General features: G+C 42.6%; 1 protein-coding gene across 1 annotated transcript in view; it reads right to left on the bottom strand.

Annotated features, from left to right (window-relative positions):
* The window catches only part of LOC106587482 (myosin-binding protein C, cardiac-type), a 35,660-nt gene that overhangs the window by 10,381 nt on the left and 1,443 nt on the right, over window positions 1-23,836 (bottom strand). Inside the window, exons 2-22 of the mRNA XM_082969939.1 lie at window positions 21,245-21,577; window positions 18,532-18,705; window positions 18,139-18,216; window positions 17,813-17,961; window positions 17,491-17,608; window positions 17,258-17,306; window positions 15,100-15,159; window positions 13,787-14,059; window positions 13,338-13,507; window positions 12,762-12,894; window positions 12,536-12,538; window positions 12,060-12,184; window positions 11,724-11,829; window positions 10,429-10,595; window positions 7,241-7,406; window positions 7,043-7,149; window positions 6,920-6,949; window positions 6,655-6,794; window positions 5,020-5,179; window positions 4,506-4,610; window positions 4,018-4,206 (exon numbers count right to left, since the gene is read on the bottom strand). Of these exons, the coding sequence (XP_082826065.1) occupies window positions 4,018-4,206; window positions 4,506-4,610; window positions 5,020-5,179; window positions 6,655-6,794; window positions 6,920-6,949; window positions 7,043-7,149; window positions 7,241-7,406; window positions 10,429-10,595; window positions 11,724-11,829; window positions 12,060-12,184; window positions 12,536-12,538; window positions 12,762-12,894; window positions 13,338-13,507; window positions 13,787-14,059; window positions 15,100-15,159; window positions 17,258-17,306; window positions 17,491-17,608; window positions 17,813-17,961; window positions 18,139-18,216; window positions 18,532-18,705; window positions 21,245-21,577 (2,835 nt within the window). The remainder of the gene's footprint in view (window positions 1-4,017; window positions 4,207-4,505; window positions 4,611-5,019; window positions 5,180-6,654; window positions 6,795-6,919; window positions 6,950-7,042; window positions 7,150-7,240; window positions 7,407-10,428; window positions 10,596-11,723; window positions 11,830-12,059; window positions 12,185-12,535; window positions 12,539-12,761; window positions 12,895-13,337; window positions 13,508-13,786; window positions 14,060-15,099; window positions 15,160-17,257; window positions 17,307-17,490; window positions 17,609-17,812; window positions 17,962-18,138; window positions 18,217-18,531; window positions 18,706-21,244; window positions 21,578-23,836) is intronic.

The raw sequence follows: 23,836 nt of genomic DNA, 5'->3' as shown, positions 1-23,836 counted from the left end.
GGGTTAGCTAAAGGGGTTAAGGTTGTGGTTAGGGTTATCTAATATGCTAAGTAGTTGCAAAGTAGCTCAAAAGTAGTAAGTGTTTAAAAAGTTGATAAAATGCAAAAGTTATCCATGATGAGATTCGAACTCGCAACCTTTGGGTTGTTAGCCGTTTGCGTTATGCTAACTTGCTAAGTAGTTGCAAAGTAGATCAAAAGTAGTAAGTAGTTGAAAAGTTGCTAAAATGTTGAAGTTTTCCATAATGAGATTCAAACTCACAACCTTTGGGTTGCTAGATATTTGCGTTATATGTCTACCCCTCTACCCTGACCAACCACCCTAGTTTAATTTTCCCTTAAGTAACCATCTGTCTTATGTAACCATCAGTGGAGGCTGCTGAGGGGAGGCCGGCTCATAATAATGGCCAGAACAGAGTGAATGGAATGGCATCAAACACATGGAAACCACGTGTTTGATGTGTTTGATACCATTCCAATTATTCCGCTCCAGCCATTACCACGAGCCCGTCCTCCCCAATTAAGGTGCCACCAACCTCCTGTGGTAACCATACCAAACGTAACATATCATACTAATATCAGTGTTCTGGATTTACCTTTACTATGTTACATCTAGTCTATGAGACCAGGCTGCAATACTGGGCTAGCTGCATCAATGCTACTATGGAAACCATTCAGTCCCTATAAATCTTAATGTCATGTTCATGCCACCATTTTTCTTAGAAAATGGGTAAATAACAATGGAGAAACAAATAGAGTATCTCACTCATTTTTTGTTTACATCCAACAGTCTAAAGATGTATTTCATGAATAATCCTCCAAATATCAAGAGAGAGAACTGAGGTCATTTGTAATTTGTCTTGTCATAGCTGATTTGTACCACATTAACAGTTTGCATGTAACAACATAATAGCACATAGAGATATCCTGCAAAAGCAGCCTAAAATAAGCTCAAGCTGACAGCCATCAGAGGCTGAGTTACAGAGTTGCCTTTCCCCCGGGCCCTGATCCCATGGTCCCATGTCACAGGTTAACCAGACAGGGGGGCCATGTAGGCATGTACAAGAGGTCAGAGGTCAGTCTGTGTTTAAAGGGTCAGACTGAATGGGAAAGACCAACTGGCGGCTACAGGCAGTACAGGAACACAGCTAACATAATACCTTGATAAACATCCTTTTCATTTTACTAGCCAACACACAAACAACAACACAGGAAAGTCTGTTAGTAGAAAACTTTTCTTCTCTTTTGCGCCTGTGAGTTTTAATACAGAGAGACAAAATATACAACAAACATCTCTGATTTACCAATGAAGGTGGCGCTGTTCATTCCTACTTACACTGCCCCTTACAATAACAGTAAAAAGGAGAACAGACCCTCAGAAACCACAGCCAGGGTTTACCTTCTATCTTATTATCATCATCATTAAAGAAATCCCAGTATTTATTACAGCACAAACCATGCCCCTAATAGTTGACCCAGCTTAGACGAAAATAGATCAATGCCTACTCTTAGGAGGTTCCGACTCTGGTACGGGCTCTGGTGCCGGGGCAGGCTCTCCTGGGGCACCCTCTGCAGGGGGAGCTCTATCGGCTGGTGGGTCTCCTTCTGCCGGAGAGGCCCCATCCTCAGCTGGGGTTGTCGGAGCTGGGGCTCCTTCTGCTAGCACAGGCTCTACTGCGGGTGCTGCTGGCTCAACAGGGGCCTCTGGTGCTAGATCTGGGCCTTGTTCCTCTGGAGGAGGTACTACTGCTGCCTCTGGCTTGGCCTCCCCCTCTGTCGGTGCCTTTGCTGCACCATCCACTGGAACCTCCTCCGCTGGCGGCTTCTTCTCAGCCGTCTTTGGCAGCATTGGCTTGGTCATCCTTGAATAAGGTTAAGATAGTGCTGTTCGAAGTGAGCTTGTCGTACTCCTCCTGTTCCTTGTCTCCCACACGCCTCAATCTACTCTGCTGCTGCTCCTCTCTCTCTCTCTCTCTCTCTCTGTTCTGCCTCAGTGATAGCACTCGACAGCAGCAGTTCAGCTGGGTCAATGTCCTCCCAGAGCAGCCTCAACAGTAGCAGCTAGCCCCTGTGTTCTAAGCAGCTGGTCCCAGCCCTGCTGCGCGCTTACATGCCATTATTTATAGAGGGGGATGCCGCGGATAGTTTCCTAATCAGCTGTCTTACAAGAGATGGGTCCGTCCGGATACCTCGATGTTCACACTCACATCCCCGAGAAGGAGGAGAAGGTAGAGGGGGACCCAAGGTAAAAGAATAAGAGACACAGCAAAGAGAGCCCCTTAATTCCACCAGACTTTGATTTCTGTCTTGAAGACACCTCCTCCAGTCTTATTTTAGACAGTGTCTACCCTAACATGTTTTCCCTACAAGCACAAGTCTGCATGCCATGGGAATCAAATGTCAAGATGACCATGTGTTGTTGTTGAGTGGTTACAGGTGCCCGTTGTGATTGCATAGCAGACCTTACATGGCTTAGGGGATATGTAAACTTAACTCTCAGTAGCCAAACCCCCAAGACAATTCACTGTAGTGATAGACAGCACTGACATCAATCAAACACACTGCCACTGAAAATATGTATATGGGTAATCCAAATACTTTAAGATGAAAACAGTTTTGTACATTTTCAATTAAAATCATGTAAAAAAAAATGCATTCAATTTGACACATCAAATTGGGAATTTTGTGACATATTAGCGCAACTGTATTATTAAGGAAGTAACATCAACATTATCTTCAGAGAATACAGGTATGTAGCTGCAGTCAGAACAATGGGGTTGTTTCGTCTGTTTTTATGCTCTGTTTATGTTCCGTGGTCAGCTCACAGCAGGTCAGTGTGAGTGTAAATCAGACATCAGTCATCTCTGCCAGGACAAAAGTTGTGTTTATGTGACAGTGTGACAATACATGCACCCCTCAATAAGATTATTGTGAATGATCAGATGAATATAATAGTTTGATGAAAACGTTTACATGCAATGCAAAAATAATGATTTTCCTAATAATCCTGTTTACATGGACACATCTGAAATCAGGGTAACTGATGAGGCTTTGATGAATGCAGAAAATCACCAATCAAAGTAAACGTTCTACCACAGCGACCATGTTCTTGGGAAGCCTACTTGATTCTGAGTTCAGACATATACAGCTTGTATGTGAAAACTATTTCTAAGATTTCAGTTTTTCCACAGACACAGGTCATTACTTCTCTGCATTATTCATCTAGATGGGCTAGCTCACACTGTGTTACAGCAGGTTACAGTATGTGAGGTGTTGGGTTACCATATGTGAGGTGTTAGGTTACAGTATGTGACGTGTTAGGTTACAGTATGTGTGGTGAATTGCTTCTCATAAGTAATGGTTTAATTTAATTGATTTGGCATAATACATGATTGCATTGTAAAAATACATACTTTCAGACCACTGTGCCCTCTTGTGGTAACTTCCCTCGTGCATAAGAGGGAGGCTTGCGCTGCTGGTGCTGGCACAAGTGCAGATCAAATGCACTGCTGGGACTCCGATTAAGCCGTTTACACATGTCCGAATAATTTAAAAGATTGCTTAGAAAACCTGATGTTTTAATTGCTGCATGTTTACTTCGATTTTGACCTTACGCCGATTAAGATAATCAGAGTAAGGTGTTTGCATGACTATTGCATAATCTGCCTATTGCCATAATCAGTTTAAATATCGAATTATTAGTGTGCATGTAAACATAATCAAATGACTGGCGAGTGACTGATATCTTTAGCTGACCTGACCCTTAGTCTGACTGTCCAGTGTGACCGCCCAAGGGAGAGCACATGCCTATACGATGACCATCCATCCCATTAATCACTTTCCACCGCCCAAAGTTTACACCAACAAGTTTTGAAAGCTGACACCTATCTGTTTGCATTTTGAATGACCTGATTGTACGAGGCGCTACATGGAACAAAATGTATTTCCCCATTCCTCAAACAGGGAAGTTACATTTCATAGACGTATATAAAGGAAAATCACAAGGAGGGGAACTCACCCACTGGGATGAAAGGTTGTGAGGCAGCGCTGTGACATGACATGCCAATGGCGTTCACTGCATAGACACGCATCTCATATTCCACACCCTCTATCATCCTCTTGGCCTCATAGGTAGTATCAGTGTAGGGGTCAAAGTTCAGCCTCATCCACCTGTAGCTCTTCTTCTTCTTCCTCTCCAGCACATAGCCTGGGAAGAAAAAGTCAAACATTGAGGTTGGTGGCACCTTAATGGCTGCAGCGGAATTAGTGGAATGGTGTCAAATACATCAAACACATGGCTTCCATGTGTCTGATGCCATTCGTTCAGTTCCGTTCCAGCCATTATTATGGTAGCCTCCACTGATAGACGTGACTGTACCTATCAGTATACTACAATCAAACTACTCATATTTTTCTCTGTACATGTTCGCTGTAAACAAGTGAGCACTGTGTATGCCTGAACAAAAGATCTGGTAAGAGATTATGCACGCTACTGTATATCCTCACCAATGATCGGGTTGCCACCATCTGACTTAGGGGGGTCCCACTGGACAACGCAGGAGTCCTCTCCAACACTGAGGATCCTTGGGGCCGAGGGAGGGTCTGGCGCATCTGAGGAAAAGAAAAGGCCATAAAAAAACACAAATAAGATGACTTGGGACTATAAGGTTCTATCTGCAAGAAGTTGATTCTGAGATAATTGGCGTTAAAGTTTCAAACCCTCATTGGTTTGAATGGTGTCTGCAATTTTTATCTAGTATTCTTTTGAACTTAACAAAATGAATTGGAGTATTTAGAGTACCACATAGGCAGAGAACATTGAACAGAACAAGGCTATGACAATAACTACATTTGGACAAAAATGTAGATAGAACCTTTGTCCCAAGCTCTCGAAATATAGTGTAAAATACAGGATAAGCAAGGCACAACCTGATTAAACTAATTTGTCTCATCTCTTTGACTAATGACAGAATGAAAAATGTATCAACCAAAATCCTTGTGGACGGTGGTTTTATCTTACCAACAACTTTGACATTAATGTCAGCTTTGTCCTCCCCAGCAGGGTTCCGCACAATCACAGAGTAGACGCCCTCGTCCTGTTTATCCGCTCCCTCAATAGTGAAGATACAGTGTCCCTTGGTGCTCTCCACGTGGAGCCTTCCATCTCCCTCTGTCATCACCTGACTCATTAGGACAGCAGTTCATTAGTGGAGTCATTCTCATTCAGCTGAACTTCAGGGATCAATTCCAATTCGTAATGCAACCTTTTATATCATCTGATCTGGGGTGTATTCATTAGTGCACACCATTGCAAACGAGAGTTTCTTAATGGACAAATTCAGGTAGGTCCTTCCTTGTTTCGGCTTGCTTGCTTCCGGTCTGTTGTAGTGAACACACCCTTGATGATACTGTTTATAGTCAAAGCCAAAAAAGGATGAAATACACTTTCCAAGACACATTGGCTGGAAAGGATTTACCTGGTCATGCTTTTTGGCATGAAAACCAACCACACTGGGAGGTTTACTCATAGACTCAGCTGAAATGGCCATGCAAAAGCAGCTATAATACTTACAGTTCTGCCCTGGTGTCACCCCTTCGATGTCTTTTATTTCAGCAGAAGATTTTGAACATGCTCTTACCTGATCGTCATGGAAGTATGAAACTGCATGCATTGTTTAATTAGCATTGAATGCTGTGTTAAGTTATCAGGCAACACGTTGCCACCCAGGCCTCTATTGGCACAGACAAAATAAAATCCTTGATGTTTGAAATGAACAGTGTGTGAGAGCATGAGGAATAAAAAGTAACAGGGATGCCAGAAGAGAAAGGACAGCATGAGACTGACACAAATGCACAAACACAAATATACAGGGGAAAGAGATGCATTTTTTGGAACCCAGGTGTTATGGAGAGAAATAGTAACAGAGATTGAAAAGAGACATGCACAAGCCTCAGCGTTGATGTTTAGGGCCACACTCACATCCCCATCCTTGATGCTCCATGTTTCTGCCGCCACCTCAGAGCCAGCCTACATGAGCAGAGTAAAGCAGTAAGGGTGCTGAAGAGGAGGCCAGAGGGTATTCCCCTCTTGTCCTCCCCTTCTCACCAACTAACCTCCCGTTCCCAGCAATCAACCAGTCACCTGCTGGGATTTAGGTCATGTGATCGCCTGCAGACCTCCTACCTGTTGGGATGGGTGAGGAAGGGACCCTCTCACCTTGAAAGTGGGACAATTAGCTAAGACATAAATTAAAAAGTTTGACAATTGAGAACATGGGAAACCACATAGTTGAAAGTGGAAAACAAAGTAAACACCATAGTTGATAGTGAAATAAACAAGGAAAGAAACATTAATAATTAAGCTAGTCAACAGTACGTGGCCACTGGTAGTGGAAGAGTTAATTGTATGAGTGAACATACAAAGTATCAGACAGCTTCTGACTTACTAATGGGGCAGACAAAACAACATGGTTCAGTCTTCTCACAGCAAGCCTTACCTGATCATCTGTACAGTCATTGGAACTGAGGTAGTCTCTCCTTAACATCAACTGGCCAGAGGCCAGCGTTCACACAAGATTTGGTTCTGGCCTACCAAGATTGGAATAGAGGCTAAATGCTAGCCTGCGTGGCTAATAAGGAAAACCAGCAACTTTACCTTTTCTCCCTTTGTCCAGACCACAGTAGGCGCTGGGTCTCCAGTGATGGGCACGTCCAGTCGCAGCTTGTTCCCAGCCACCACCATTATGGTGGAGTCGGCCGTGTGACCCATGCAATCAAGGTGGATCTTTGGAGGATCTTCAGGAATAAAGAGTGATGGACATGCAACATATGTAAATGTATTCTTAATCCAGCAATCCAAGATATATAATATTTTCAATTGAATAAGAGGCTGCGAGGATGAAGAATAAACCATGGTATACCTTGGCGAGGCACATAATCGATCTTGACCTCTGAAAAGCAGACAAACACGCAATTAATTCATAAAATGAAAAGGATCATTATGAAATGCAGGGGCACATGACATGGTGTAATTGTAAAAATACCCAGGAAGTTGAGTTTGGCTGAGAGGTTGAATGCGTATCCCTCTGGAACAAAGGTGTAGTCACCCTGGTCCTCAGGTTTGACATCATCGATAGTGAGTTTGTGGATCCTTCAGTGAGACAATTTTCACAAATATTTGTCCAACTACTCAACAAACATTCTGACCCTACCCAGTACAACAGTATGGATACCATTCTCACCTGCCAATGTGTGTAATATGGGTCCTGGCATCGGCCTTCACTTCCACTCCGTTCTTGTACCAGATACCCTTCACAGTCTCATCTGAGACTTCACACTTAAACACAGCCTCGTCCTTTGCCTTCACCGTGAGGTCAGCAATGTTCTGGTACACCTCCAGTTCCTTCTCTAAAGGATCAGAGGTCAGAGATGATTCACAATGTATGTTGTATATGAAGTATTTCAGAGTATGGGTGTGTTCATTATGATCCAAGGTTTTTCTGGGGGACTTTTACTAGGGGATCCTAAGTGACATGGATATACTGTATAACTTGTACAGTATATGACAACACCAGATGCATAGAGGATAGGGCATCTGATCCACACAGGAAACAAATACTTTTAGACATCAATGGAGGCTGCAAGCTCAAAGTCTATCAACATAAGAGAGAGTATGAGACAGTTAAGGGTAGTGGACAGGTAGTGTCCGCAATGATCAATGTAAACTACTCCACTCCTAGTGAAGGTTACAGCAGAATGAAGTTAGCTGACAGGAGCAATGAGAAGCTGCTACCGAGAGCATAATGGGATTGGCAGCTGGTAATTCTTGGCAATGGCTAAATTTGATTAGAGGCCCAGATAAACTATAGTTGCGAGCTGGGCCAGATATCATCTTTAAATTCAACTACGAGCAACAACCGCTGAGCAGTGGCGGTTCTAGACCATTTCAACTGGGGGGGCCAAGCTGGGGCCAGTTGTACTGTTAGAGGGGCCAGTTACATTACATTACATTACATTTAAGTCATTTAGCAGCAGTTACATTAGACGTTATTGTTGTCATATCGTTTTCTTGACTGCATTGCAGGCATTAACAGGCAAAAGACCATGTTCATAATCATCATCGTTGCCACTGTCTAATAATAACGGATGTAAAAAAAGAACGATAGCAAAAATTAGTTATGTAAAAATTATTTCATACTCCACATTTCGGGGGACCACAAGGGGGTCCAAAATTGTTGTCACGGGCACTGGCCCCCCCTATTTTTTTGTTGCACTGACTCTCTTGCACAGGTTCGATGTACACTTACTGGACTCTAACCACACACTCGCACATACTACACTGACACTGCAATACACACACGGACACACACAAAACACACACACACCAGATTCATATTGACGCCACACACATACATACATTAATATTCCATCACACTCCTCACATACGCTGCTGCTACTCTCTGTTTATTATCTATGCGTAGTCACTTTACCCCTACCTACATGTACAGTATATATTACCTCAATTACGCGACTAACCCGTACTCCTGCACATTTACTCAGTACCTGTACCCCTTGTATTTAGCCTCATTATTGTTATTTTATTGTGTTACTATTTTTCCTTTAGTCCATTTAGCAGAAAAATTCTTACTTACTTAATTTTTGTTAAACTCTGCATTGTTGGTTAAGGGTTCGTAAGTAAGCATTTCATGATAAGGTTGTATTTGTATTTGGCCCATGTGAAAAATAAAATGTGATTCGATTTTGATTTGGTTTGATAACTGTATATATACAAACATACATGTCTGTTTATATACAGTACCAGTCCAAAGTTGGACACACCTACACATTCAAGGGTTTTTCTTTATTTTTACTATTTTCTACATTGTAGAATAATAGTGAAGAAATAAAAACTATGAAATAACGCATATGGAATTATGTAGTGGCCAAAAAAGGCTATTTGACCAAGAAGGAGAGTGATGGAGTGCTGCATCAGATGACCTGGCCTCCACAATCACCTGACCTCAACCCAATTGAGATGGTTTGGGATGAGTTGGACCACAGAGTGAAGGAAAAGCAGCCAACAAGTGCTCAGCATATGTGGGAACTCCTTCAAGACTGTTGGAAAAGCATTCCAGGTGAAGCTGGTTGAGAGAATGCCAAGAGTGTGGTAAGGCAAAGGGTGGCTACTTTGAAGAATCTCAAATATAAAATATATTTCCATATGATTCCATATGTGTTATTTCATAGTTTTGATGTCTTCACTATTATTCTACAATTGTAAAAATAAATAAATAAATAAATAATCCATGAATGAGTAGGTGTGTCCAAACTTTTGACTGGTACTGTACATCTACATCCAAAATGTTCCCAAAAAAATGCAGGTCTAACTTAAAGACAGCAAAACCAATGTCTTCATACTGCAGCTCTTGGTATCAATCACAGGGCACTTATGGTCATGTTAGGATTGTAAAACGGTGATAAACTGATGTTTAGTTACGAGATGGTGGAGAATGGGTGTTTTTAGATGTCATAATGACACGCCTAAGGTTCTGTGACAGTTGAAAATGCTGAAGTGACGTTGTTAATTGATGGTTGTTGTTCAATCAAAATGAATGTTATTTAATTTTTGTCCTACGTTCGTTTCGATTTTCTCCTACGTTCGTTTCCATTGAATGGTCATCATCCAACGTCTCTACCACGTCGCCTGTGGTTTGATTCTCTATACTCGCTGGAATAGGACAACATTTTTAGTTTGCTGTGTTCCCTGAATACCTTTTTGGAATATCCCTATAAATATACACCTATTGGCACAAATTAGATATACAGAACAAATTAAACATGCAGTACAACAGGACAGGACAGGACAGAATAGAGAGAGAGAGAGAGAGAGAGAGAGAGAGAGAGAGAGAGAGAGAACACAGAGCGAGAGAACAGAGAGAGAGAAAGAACACATACAGAGAGAGATAGAGAGAGACAGAGAGAGAGAGAGAGAGAGAGACAGACAAAGACACAGATAGACAATTGAGGGTCACCTGTGCCAGCCTGTACCCTTCAGATAAAATATATGGGCCATGTCTTCTAACTTTAGCTGGCATTTGAACAGACTTGTGTCTGTGCTGTAACCTTGACATAGTGACATGGTTGATGGCATGGGCAGCCATGTTTCAAGGTTAGGCAGAACAGGGGCTTGCTTGGAGTGACAGGAACACAAGAGTAGGCTGGGTCTCGGTGAAGGGTGAGGAAGAGGATTCAGAATGTTTTTTGTATCTTCAGCCCAGTACTCTAGTTCAAAGATTACTTTGTCTGTCTTTAAACTGGACATGCTTTATGGACTGCAGGTAGTTGGACCCCGGGATACTAGCTATCATATTCAACATTGTTGAGCAGAGATGTATTTCATTCTGTTCTGTTGTCTGATGTGAGCACTTACCCGACACCATGAGTTCAGCCATAGATTCACCGCCATTGGTTTTAACTGTGTAGTGGCCACAGTCCTCCTTAGTTGCCTCATTAATGATGAGGACGTGCTTGCGGCCATCTTTCTTGAAGCGGTACTTGAAGGACTCATCCCTTGTCAGCTCCACACCATCTTTCTCCCTGCATAGACAGAGAACCACATGAGCACCAGCAGTCTCAAATTCTCCATTATTGTCTGATTCATTGAATCTACATTTCTACAAAACAGTCAGAGGTGTCACTATAACAGCTTTGATTTGAGGTTCTGTTAGACAGTATCTAGTGAATGTGATACGGAGTTGTCCATGTAACACAGTCAGCCATTTTGCATTACAAATGTTCTCAACATGTCGCTTTTCTGAATGGTCATCACTTTACCACAACTATTTCATTTTCACCAATGAAGGCACTGTTGCACAGGTATTAACAGTGGTATCATGGCAATCTGATACTGTATGTTTGCCCAAAGAAACAAACTGGCAGATAGATATTTATTTCTGTGCCCATGGTTAGGCCCAATTCCAGGAACATCACCCTGTTGTATTTTAGATGGGTGACCAGAATTCACAATTACTTTCTCGTTCCGCTAAAGGACAGGGGAGGTGCTAACAGCCCTGTGTGACCTTTTATGTGGCTGATAATTTACTGCATGTTATGATATCCAGCCTAGCCCTGTGGCAGAGACACTGTGGCAGAGACACTGTGGCAGAGACACCGTGGCAGAGACACCGTGGCAGGGACACCGTGGCAGAGACACCGTGGCAGAGACACCGTGGCAGAGACACCGTGGCAGAGACACCGTGGCAGGCAGGTCAGCATCTATCTGTCAATCAGAGAAGTCACAGCCTCGGGGTGACTAACACGTTAAAGCCATGAGCGACACAAATGCCATCTACCGGACATGGGAGGAATGTGCACCATGCAGCGCAGACTTTAAAACTACATCTGTTTCAATCCTTACAACCAGAGTAATGTTATCCTCAAACCAAGATCTGATATGTGGATTACTTCTAACAAGGGAAACACAAAATATAGCTATTTCCTACTGTACCACTATGTCACCATATTAGTTATTACAGCCATCTGTTGTGTCTGTCTGAGTTGTTGTGAAGTGACGTAATGTGAACAGGGACTTGGGTCAGGGACTTGGCACTTTGTAAATCTTAAGACCCTGTCTGGAATGGCACCCATTGTTGACCTCCTCACACCTTCTATGGTATGGAAGTTATGGTGTTTGAGTTTGATTTGTGGGTTGAGGAAACGTTTTACCATTTGACCGTAGCCCCTTCTTCTGACACCTCACACTCTAACTCCACCCGCTCACCCTTCATGACCATCTGGTCCTCCAGATTACTTGTAATAGTGACAGGAGGCTCTGCAGACACACAGAGAAAGAAACAATAAGAACCACCATTATACCACCAGGTACTTTAGCAAATAATCCTATTTCCCTTGTTGTGAGTTTCCCTTGTTATGTCATGATGCCATGTTAAACATCACGCAGGCACAAATAAAATGTCAGTGTGAAATGCATTCAAACTAGTGTACAAATGAAACATTGATGTTGGACCGTTGATTGTACACTTTCAGTTGTCTCACATGTACCTTTGACAAAGAGCTCTGTGGTGCACTTCTCATCTCCGACCACACAAGTGTATGTGGCATCGTCTGACAGTGAGCAGTGGTTGATGGTGAGGTATCGCTTGTTGCCAACACTCTCAAAGATGTACCTGGTAGATGAACAAGATCCTTCATTATCCACTCAATGATTCACTCAATTGTCCTTTCTTTTTGACAGACATAGACAACATTCAAACCACAATAGCCTTCTGCGTAACACTGTATTCTTGTTGATGATACATTGTATAGATAGTTGGTAAATTGGTTGATAGCATAACAGTTTTACATCAGTCATCATCATGTTTTCAGAGTAGACAGCAGTGTGGAGACCCCAAAAAGCTTCCATATTTACAATGGTTGACAAAGTTGTATTCCTGTGTAGCTTATTTCAGCCCTTTGGTACTGTTGGTACCTAGCAAAACAATTTCAGATGTGCTGCTTGAAATGACGAAAGCACTTACTTGCTGTTCATGAAATGTCAGCAAGATCAGCACAGTCCATCCATGTGTTGTGGGGGGAAGGAAGAGAAACGTTAGCCTGACATAATATAGCAATCTGAGAGATAGCTAATTGTATTGTTGAGTTGCTGAATAAGCATGTGTTGTACACACATTTGTAAGAGATGGTACATCAGTAATTCATTCTAATTGAATGCCAGCTCAGAAAACCCTTTCCGCTGATGTCTACCTTCCAGTTGATTGAATCTCTTGCCCATTCTTCAACCATTTTACATCTACGTCTTCATTGGCCACCTCAATGCATAGTTTCATTTTATGCCCCTTTTCTACCTGGTAGGCAGGGTCCAGCTTCTTTAGGAAAACTGGAGTTTGGAGACACAGACACATGGAGAGCAATTACTTTTCCTATAGTTAACAATACTGATCTGCAGAGCACAGGAGGTTGGTGGTGATTTAATTGGGGAGGACGGGCTTGTGGTAATGGCTGGAGCGGAGTGAGTGGAATGGTATCAACTATATCTAACACATAGCTTCCATGCTTGATGCCATTCAATTCACTCCGTTCCGGCCATTATTATGAGCCGTCCTCCCCTCAGCAGCCTCCTGTGCTGCAGAGGTAACATTTAGCTGTAAATACAGATACAGTAGCTAGCTTCTACAATGGAGGCTTCCATGGAGGGATGACTGAAGGGATGAGTACCTAAATGGGTGTTTGCGGTGTCCATTTTAGGTCGGTTCAGTCTCAGGATGCATAATGTAGTAGCTGAAGGATAAGTGTTGGTTTCACAAAGATAGAGATACCAACCTTCACTCTTCTTTTCCTCCTTCTTCATCTTCTTCAGCCTCTTCAACATCCCACGCAGGTCTGTGATGCCATACTGGAAGGCAATCTTCTCATACTCACTGGCTTTAGCCTTCTGGAGGATTTCCCATACATCCTCATCAGGCTCACTTTTGACCTGGGACTTAGAGGCACTGGCACAGAAAGATGACACAAGGGGACAAGGTAAGCCACTGTCTGAAGCCATCACTTAGCATTATTATTAGGCTACATTACTGACCATGCACAGTAACAGTTAGGTCTACTCATGCTCAGTAGGCCTACTTATACATTTTCTTCATTATACATTTTCTTCAATTTTCCATTACAATTTTATAAGTCAAATTTGCATTCAGGTTTCACTCAAAACTCATTGCAGTCTTCACATAACAATCAGATAACATATTATTACATGGACAACAATTCTTTCTTACCGATGACCTGGTGAACCTTTAAAACAACTGCTGCACTCATTCCGAAGCAGAACCCAAGCGACATGCATGACAAGACAAACCAAACGGATTAATACACACATCAAATATACATTGCAGTACCCAAAATCGAATTCTAGGACCCTAGAACCCACCCATGAAGACCGCAAACAAGCACAACACCTACAACAAATATCATTTCTGCTGCAGTGGTCTGCAGACATACAGAAAAGTGCCATAGCTATTGTAAAATATTGAAAATGAATTCCGATTAATCTGAATTATACAGAACATCAAATCAGAATCATTTTTACTGCATTATGAATTTTGAAAAAGACATTCACATTTTCAACAAACAAGAAATCCTAAAACAATGTGTTTGCCCGTATAGGTCAATACATGACATCAAGGTAAATGCCAGGGCATGAAATCCACTAGACTAGGAGATGGGTTTGACATAAAGGGATTGAGTGAGATGGAACAATGTTTGTGTGTGATGGGGGCGGAAATAAACCATTGCTTTTAAAACAGGTGGAGTCGTGACTTGATATGGAAGGTAGGTCTTGAGAGTCAGTGATGACTCATTGTGATGATGCAGTGACACTCATAGGGAAGAAACAGGTGCAGACCACAAAGTGTTGTGAAAGCTTCTAGTGCATTCAGAAGTGTGCTAAATCTCCTGCACTCTCAGAAAAAAAGTGCTATCTAGAACCTAAAAGGGTCCTTTGGCTGTCCCCATAAGAGAACAGTTTTAAGAACCCTATTTGGTTCCAGGGAGAACCCTTTTGGGTTCCGTGTATAACCCTTTCCACAGAGGGTTCTACATGGAATCCAAAAGGGTTTTACCTGGACTCAAAAAGGGTTCTCCTATGGGGACAGCCAAAGAACCGTTTTGGAACCTTTTTTTCTAATAGTGTACTGCTCTATGTGTTCTAGCTTGTTTGGTAGAAGTGACAGTCTTCTGCAGGGCATGAGGGGTGTGAGTGTGCTAGGCAGAAGTAGTCTGGGACCAGTATGAGATTAGCAGGAGGACTCAAGATGCATTGTGAGTAGGCAGCAAGACAGACCTGAAGTCAGGTTAGTGATAAAGTAGCTGGGAAATCATGTCCATTAATCCAATCTGTTGGGTAAACTATTAGTAGACACTTACTCTCTGTATAGTGAAATCCAGTGAAGAAACGGAGGGGGTGGGGGGGGGGGGGGGGTGACAAAGAGAGATGGACACAATGAGATAACATGCCCAAGAGAAAGAAGCTTACTGATTTGGAAAATAATGATGTTACTCAACTTCTTGTTCTGAGATAATTCACACTCACCTTTTCTTCAACAAGGCACTGAAGTCCAACTCTCCTGCTTCCTCGCTTCCATCCATACTGCTGTAGAAATATCAGCGCCAATAACACAATGTCAGTACCCTATCAAAGCAATGTATTCTTACAGTGTAGTTATCATCATCACCATAAGAGATGAGCAGCACCCTAGAAAACAACAGTAAACATGTCGTCCCCCACGAATGATGTTCAGTTAATTACTATAGCTCCTGCCTTGGACGAATCAGTGTAATTTTGTAAATGCCGGATCTCTGTGGCAAGATGTATCATTCACCCACGTTTTTAAAAAATCAGGCCAGTACTGTCTGAGATATCGCGTGTGACTAACGTACGAAGGAACGGACAGAGACAAATCCACATCCCCTCCCCGATTTCATAATGGGGGACAATTACAGACAGTAGCAGAAAGGGTCTTGACATTTTTTCAAGGTGGAACGCAGGGAGCTGGTACATATTTGAAGGGGTAAGAAACAAAGAGAACTTTGGGACGCACTGTAAATATAGTATAATATAGAGGGATAGAGACAGACAGACTGTCTTTTCTGGCATGCTTACCCTGTACTAGCGTAACCATGAGAAGCAACAATCTTCCAAACAAAAAACAAACCACACAAAGTGAATGCCAGCACCTGGTCAAAATCCCCATGGAATCTGTATTCCACACTGATCAATGTGATGAGGGATCTCAGGGAGAGAACAGCAGTTTTAAATGTGGATGGAAGTGTTTATCTCCTCCCTCTGATCTCTGAAGCGATCAGGATTAAACAAGGGCCTGGTGGTTTATGTGGTAGAATTACAACACACGGCGGTGACTTCCTCCAGTGATATCTCTCATCCGACAGCCCTGGAGAACCAGTGCCACAGAAAAGCCTGTGTGTCTTAACACGTCCTGCCACTTTCAATACCATCGAACCAGGGGCAAGACCAAAACTCACTACGTCGGCTCACTGTTTGTGCAGCTGGCTCCGCTGTTTTGATAAAGACCCCGTGGTAGATCAGAGAGAGAGTTTGAGTGACATATAAAGTTGGTGTGCTGTTAAGCTGCTTGTTAACTCAGCCTATTGTACTCTCTCACCTCCAGACCAGAAGCTGGTTCTGTCAAAGTTGACAGTGTTCAAGCTATCAAGCTAAAGGATGACCCAGTGGATTTAACATCTAAGGTGGTGTCTTTAAAAGATTAGTTAGGTCAAACCCTGTCTCTTTCACACCAAGGTTGTCTTCTCAAATTCCAGCGAGGAAGTTAAATATTCCCAGAAACTGGCTCTGTTTGACCAAAAAGGAAAGCAGAGAAAAAGAGGGACTGAAAACCTTTCCCTGAAGTCTTTTTGGTAATCAGAGGTCCCAGTGTTTGAATATGAACCCCCAATGTTGCAGCAAACACCCCTCCCGCCACGACCTTCCTGATGGTCCACTTCTCTTCTTAGCAGCTCCACTCCTGACAAGTTGGCATTGCCAGATAGTTATTTCTCTCACAAATCCAAAGGACTGTATAGATACTATTACACCCCATTTACTTATTGTGTATTGGCACATACTGTATACAAAAAAAGAGAAGCATTCAAATAACCGGCCAACAATATGCAGACTGTTAGTTGGGGCTGTCGAAAAATGCTTTTGTTAATACCATTGTACAAAGTTCATTTGTGTTGTTTTGTTGATACAGCTTGCTAAATAACAACTTGATATACTTTTAACTTTTGCACACACACACACACACACACACACACAAGTAGAGGCTGAGGGGAGGATGGCTCATAATAATGGCTGGAACGGAGAGAATGGAATGGCATCAAACCATGTGTTTGATGTATTTGATACCATTCCATTTATTCCACTCCAGCCATTACCTTGAGCCCGTTCTCCCCAATTAAGGTGCCACCAACCTCCTGTGACACACAAACACACACACACACACACACACACACACACACACACACACACACACACACACACACACACACACACACACACACACACACGCACACACACACACACACACACACACACACACACACACACACACACACACACACACACACACACACGCACACACACACACACACACGCACGCACACACACACACACACACACACACACACACACACACACACACACACAGAAAGAAAGAAATGTTTGAGCTTACGTTCGCCTGAAAGCTGCCCTGATGTCAAACCCTTCCACAGCCCGGGCCTCTGAAACATGATAGAATAATCAGTTATCTCTTCTCTATCATTGATTTTTATACCATAAGTACTATAAAAATAACTGATATTTACTGTATGCTTTAGCAAGGAAAGGCACTAAGTAGAAAATAAGAACAATTGTAATTTCTGTTAATCTGCCCCTAGTAATTGTACTGTGTGAGAGGGCACCCACCATGCACAGTTAGGTCAAAGTTGCAGCTGTCAAACTTGTCCCGGGATGACACCTCACACCTGTAAGCTCCAGCGAAGCTGGGCTTGGCTTCAATGATCTGCATCTCAAAGGTGTAGACCTGAAATCAAAGGCCAAAAAATTCATGGTAATAATAATGTCAGCCAAAACCATAAAACCTCTGAAGTCTTTTGCAAGGTGACCTCTAGGACTTTCCTGAACAACTTTAACAGCTCATTGCAGTGTCCAACCTATCATGATGTTCAGAACTGTACATTGGTGACAACAGTATGTAACATGCCCATGGATGGGAAAAAAGTCTAACCTTAGAGTTACGATCATAAAGCTCCTTGAGCTGCAGGTTCTTTCCAGACTTGCTAGCCAGGTCCATCCACTTCCCCTTAAACCACTTGATGGTGGGCTTCTTCAGCAGTGAAGCAGCATTCACTTTAGCCACAAAATTGATGTTCTCACCTGGACACAACAGTAGAGAAACATGCCTTGACATGCCCATAACATCTTTATGAATGGCTTGCATGAATGGTTATGATCTCTGGGGTGCTGTTCCCTAATGCTACCATGTCTGGTGTCTAACTAAGTCGCTCTGGAGGAGAGTCTGCTAAATGACTAAAATTTAATGGTGTCACTCACCCACAGTGACCTCCCCACTCTGGGGTTTCTCTGTAAACAGGCCAGTGAGGTCTGTCTTCGTGTCAGGGGCTTGACTTTCTGGGAAAGGAACATGAAAACGTTAAACAGGACAGAGCTAGGGAGAAGCTGGGAGCAAGTAAACTACCGAGGATTGTTATACCATCTGTTTTTTTTGTGTGTTTTTTTCTTCACAGAAAGCTCAGAGCTCTGTGGAAGATTGTGAGGCTGATACAAAGCTAAATTGTGATACTGGTAAGCGCAGTGCACAAGTTTTTCAGTGAAGTATATTATAATGTCTCCATTGTCATGCATTGTGACCCTACAACATCACCACAAGCGTGTATCCTGTAGCTCAAAGGATCGGTGGAAACAATCTGTAAACATTGGTCTAACCATCAAATCCTGGAGTGTCATGTGCCTGTATATTGGCACCTGGCTGAGGTGCTGCTGGTGTAGTGTCCGCTGATGCAGGGGTCTCTGCTGGGGTTGGGGCCTCCGCTGGAGCTACAGTATATGTAGCAGCTGGATCTGGAGCGGCTGGGTCCCCTGCTCCACTCTGGGCTTCCTCTGGTAACAAACAATGAGAGACTCATAGAACTGAATGTTTCTCTAGTTAGTAGACTAAGTGTACCTTGGACTGTAGGCCATATACACTGAGTCTACAGAACGTTAGGAACACCTTCCTAATATTGAGTTGCACACCCCCCAGGCCCATGTTGACTCCAATGCTTCCCACAGTTGTGACAAGTTGGCTGGATGTTCTTTGGTGGTGGACCAAAGAAAAACTCAGATAATACTTTAATTCCCTTTTGACCCACATTTTAATTGCATAGACAATCCTGGGAAATCCACAATATCAAAAGTGTCACACAAGCAGGAAGATTGCATGCTTGGGGGGGGTTCATGCAGGAACTAATGAGATGATCGAGGAGGGGCATCATGCAGGAACCAATGGGATGCTCGAGGGGTTACATTTTGTGGCGAAACTTAGCCTATGCGCATGCTCTCTCTTAACTCATAAAATGTCTTAACATTTGAGAGTGCTTTGTTTCTGTAGGCCTATTGTTTGATGTTGTTTTCTCAAATTGATCAACATGTTTGTTAAATCTATGTTACATATGAACGTCCAGTAATTGCTAGGTTTACAAAATGTCATTCCCTTACCGTTTTTTTGCAACATTCTACACATTTTTATTCATGTTTGGTAGGCCTATGATATGTTGTTGCATTTCATTGACTATTTCCTCTCCTCTGAGTGGGCACAATGTTTATAATGCACATGGACTTTTGCAAGACTCACAAGGCAAGAGATTTCCATAAATATTGTTTGTTTGCTGTTTGTCCATGGCGCTCCCCATCTGTTTCAAATGTGCAGTAGTCAATGAGAGAGTGTTGAATTTGGTCAACAAAAAATGGAATTGCTAATTTGCTACGTGAGGCTTATTTGATTGAATAGAAGTTCCGTAATGGTTAGGTTGTTACGAATGCACTGATATAAGTGAATACACGTGGCATTTCGGCAACTTTGAAAAAAACTACTTTATATCAGAGTTGTGCCTGTTGTCATAGAGATAGATAGAGGACTCATCATGGATATAACCCGTTTTAACATGGACATTGCCATTGAGGATTCCACCATTTTAAAGTAGTCAACTGGGTGGGAATTCCTATTAGTTGGGAGCAATCAGCCAATGAAGAAGAAGAAAATTGCTTACTTTAAAATGGAGACAGCCTCAATGGCGCTGCCCAGGTAGTCACAGATGCTATAATGGCACAGATATACAGTATATCTCTATAGCCTGTTGTTCATACAAGTATCTTTCCTCTCATTAGCTAGAATGGTCCCACCTGATCTCACCTGTTCCTGCCTGCCTGCCTGCCTTCCATCTTTAAAGGACATGTATTTCCATTGTTGGAGCGGTCAATCGACTATCTTGTCAATATAATAGACAATCTTTTGCTAGATGGCTCTGAGTGGGCCTATCTGTAATGTATTCGTGCGCAGGCGCTTTCTAATAGTTGTAGGTGGCCTTACTGTGAGGGTGCCAGTATTATGAATGACTCGACTGTGAATTGTGAATTAAATAAGTTCTGATGATTATTATGTCTGCTTTAGACTAGTATTCCACATTGAAGAGTAATGAAGGATTTTGGAATGAATATGCATTTTACATTACCAGTTATGGGTTAACTGTCATTTTGACAGAGGTATGTCCCAGGGGGGAGCTAAAAGAATATAATTGCCTGTTTCGGTCATTTTTAGGAGGCTGATGTGAGCCTGTTATACCCCAACCTGAGTCTGGAGTAGACAGATTTGCCTGCCTCTAGGCATTTTCTTTTTCATGATAAGTGTTATTAGAAGTTTGGAAATAACTATTTTTTATTACTTTGTCAATATTGTCAATTTAATGTCTGGATCACCATTGACATAAATAAAAGCACAACTTCTGCACCTGAACCTGCCTGCCTCTTGTAACATTCCTGCCCTTACCACTGCTACAAGGTCCCTATTTTACACATTTGTCTATGCTTATCTTGCAAATATTTCCATTTATCAACTTTGAACGGATCAAGTTTCCATGTGCACTGTGTTATCTCCTGTCAGATGCCTCTTGTGACTATCTATCCTGAGCACTTGCTGCTGTGGTTACTCATGAGGAAACAATCTGTTTGTGTCAGGCCAGGGTGAAGGTCATCAGGGAGGGTTTGATGTGAATCACAGCAGCACTGGACAGGCTGGAGCTGCTCCAAGTCTGAGCTCTCCACAGCCACTCTCTTTCTCTGACCCCAGACATGTTTCCATCTTATCAAACCACACACAGTACCTACTGCCAGGCTGAAAGAGGACATGTTGCTGTGTGATCAACTATGTAGGTAATGTTACAGTACACACTGTGCTCTGTGCTTGATGAAATGAAACATACTGAATGATTGTCTAAAACAGAGTGTGATTGAGGTGATAACAGCCAGCAGTGCAACAAACAGTGCTCAGTGTTCAACAAACATGTTTATGGTGTTTGGTGGCCTCTGTGCTCGGTGCTCCTCACACTGTGCTCATAGATGAGTATGGCTCTGGACACAGGTCTACAGCCTAATAGACTCTCACCTTGCTTCTCCTTCACTTCCTCCTTCACTTTCTCCTTCAATTCCAATTTGACTTCCTCCATGACTTCTTTCTCCTTCACCTTTAGGTCAAACTTGACTTTTGACCCTCCGGCAATCACTGCATAGGCAGTGCCGTCCTCCTTGGTGACTGCTTGGATGGTAAGTGAGTGCTTGTTTCCATCTGCCTTGATCACATACTTGTCGTCAGAGACAAGGTCCTTTGTGTTGCACTGCCATCTCACCTTCGCATCAGGCTTCTCTGTCTCTGTCTCAAAAACCACTGTTGCACCCTCCTCTGCCACCTGAGTCTTTGGTTTCTTGGCAAATGCTGAGACTGGAGAGGGGAGGATGGGTCAGAATGAAATTATTCCCTTTAAGATGCCCAGTTTGTCATGGATTTTTGCAGTAAATTGTGATGTAAAACCGTTGAAGTGCACTATGATGATACACCATAGTAGTTATATTATCAAAAAGGAAGCACTTCTGAAAAATAACAAATAAGGTTATGCAGTGCATTCAGAAAGTATTCAGACCCCTTTCCTTTTTCCGCATTTTGTTACGTTACAGCCTTATTCTAAAATGGTTTCAATAAATTGTTTCCCTCATCAATCTACACACAATACCCCATAATGACAAAGCAAAAACAGGTTTTTCGAAATGTTTGCACATTTTTTTTTTTTAAATAGCTGGAATACCTTATTTACATAATTTAACTGATTGGACATTGTCTGGAAAGGCACACACCTGTCTATATAAAGTCCCACAGTTGACCGCATATGTCAGAGCAAAAACCAAGCCATGAGGTCGAAGGAATTGTCCGTAGAGCTCCGAGACAGGATTGTGTCAAGGCACAGATCTGGGGAAGGATACCAAAACATTTCTGCAGCATTAAAGGTCCCCAAGAACACAGTGGCCTCTATCATTCTTAAATGGAAGAAGTTTGGAACCCCCAAGACTCTTCTTAGAGCTGGCCACCCGTCCAAACTGAGCAATTGGGGGAGAAGGGCCTTGGTCAGGGAGGTAGCCAAGAACCCGATGTTCACTCTGACAGAGCTCCAGAGTTCCTCTGTGGAGATGGAAGAACCTTCCAGAAGGACAACCATCTCTGCAGCAATCCACTAATCAGGCCTTTATAGTAGAGTGGCCAGACGGAAGCCATTCCGTCTGGCCACTCCAGGAAGGCACATGACAACCCATTTGGAGTTTGCCAAAAGGCATCTAAAGGACTCTCAGACCATGAGAAACAAGATTATCTGGTCTGATGAAACCAAGATTGAACTCTTTGGCCTGAATGCCAACAATCACGTCTGAAGGAAAACTGGCACCATGGGGCTGGCAGCATCATGCTGTGGGAATGTTTTTCAGCAGCAGGGACTGGGAGACTAGTCAGGATTGAGTGACAGATGAATGGAGTAAAGTACAGAGAGATCCTTGATGAAAACCTGCTCCAGAGCACTCAGGACCTCAGAATGGGGCGAAGGTTAACCTTCTAACAGGAAAACAACCCTAAGCACACAGCCAAGAAAATGTAGGAGTGACTTCGGGACAAGTCTCTGAATGTCGTTGAGTGGCCCTGCCAGAGCCCGGACTTGAACCCGATCGAACATGTCTGGAGAGACCTGAAAATAGCTGTGCAGTGACGCTCCCCATCCAACATGACAGAGCTTGAGAGGATCTGCAGAGAAGAATGGAAGTAACTCCCAAAATACAAGCTTGTAGCATCATACCCAAGAAGACTCAAGGCTGTAATCACTGCCACGGTGCTTCAACAAAATACTGAGTAAAGGGTCTGAATACTTATGAAAATGTGATATTTCCGGTTTTAAATGTTTATAAATTTACAAAAAATTCAAAAAACATGTTTTTGCATTGTCATTGTGGGATATTGTGTATAGATTGATGAGGGGCAAAAAAACTATTTTATCAATTTTGCAATAAGGCTGTAATGTAACAAAATGTGGAAAAAGTCAAGGGGTCTGAATACTTTCCGAATGCACTGTATATGACCTTAATTGTACCCCTATCTTGAATTCAGTTGAATTAATCAATTGAAATTGATAAATGCTGAAAAGGCTGATCTTATCATTGCAATCATCTGCATTGCAGTGTGTTGATATCAGAGCTCTCCAATGTGTTGTTAATGAGAGGTTTTTATTGTCTAATACATTTCTCCTCTCTGTGAGTCGTATCAGGTGGTTTATTACCCTCTAACCAGGGAATGGTTTCCAATCAGCTCATTACATCACAAATTAAATGACCTCCACATGGAGCAAGACGACCCTATGGGTTTAAATATAGAATGCGTATGTGGCCCACTAATAAATGCACTCAGCAGGCAACCCCAGTGACAGGGGCACAGGTAGCACAGTAGAGGGATTAGTGAGACACTATTTTAGTTGCGCAGCGAGCATAGAAAGAATGTTACGCCTGTTCTGGGCTTCCAAGTGTGCTCCCTTTTCAGGCTAGTGATGACTGGTATCTCTTCCTTAACCTCAGCGGTGTATTTATTGGGCCTATTTATATTACATTTCACTTCAATTCCTCCATATAAAGTAAAGTAAATGAGAAAAAATATAATATGAGGGTTGAAACA

The sequence above is a fragment of the Salmo salar genome, chromosome 26 (genome assembly GCF_965601325.2).
Source record: "Salmo salar chromosome 26, fSalSal1, whole genome shotgun sequence".
Taxonomy (NCBI): Eukaryota; Metazoa; Chordata; class Actinopteri; order Salmoniformes; family Salmonidae; genus Salmo; species Salmo salar.
This window is presented reverse-complemented; position numbering and strand designations above follow the sequence as displayed.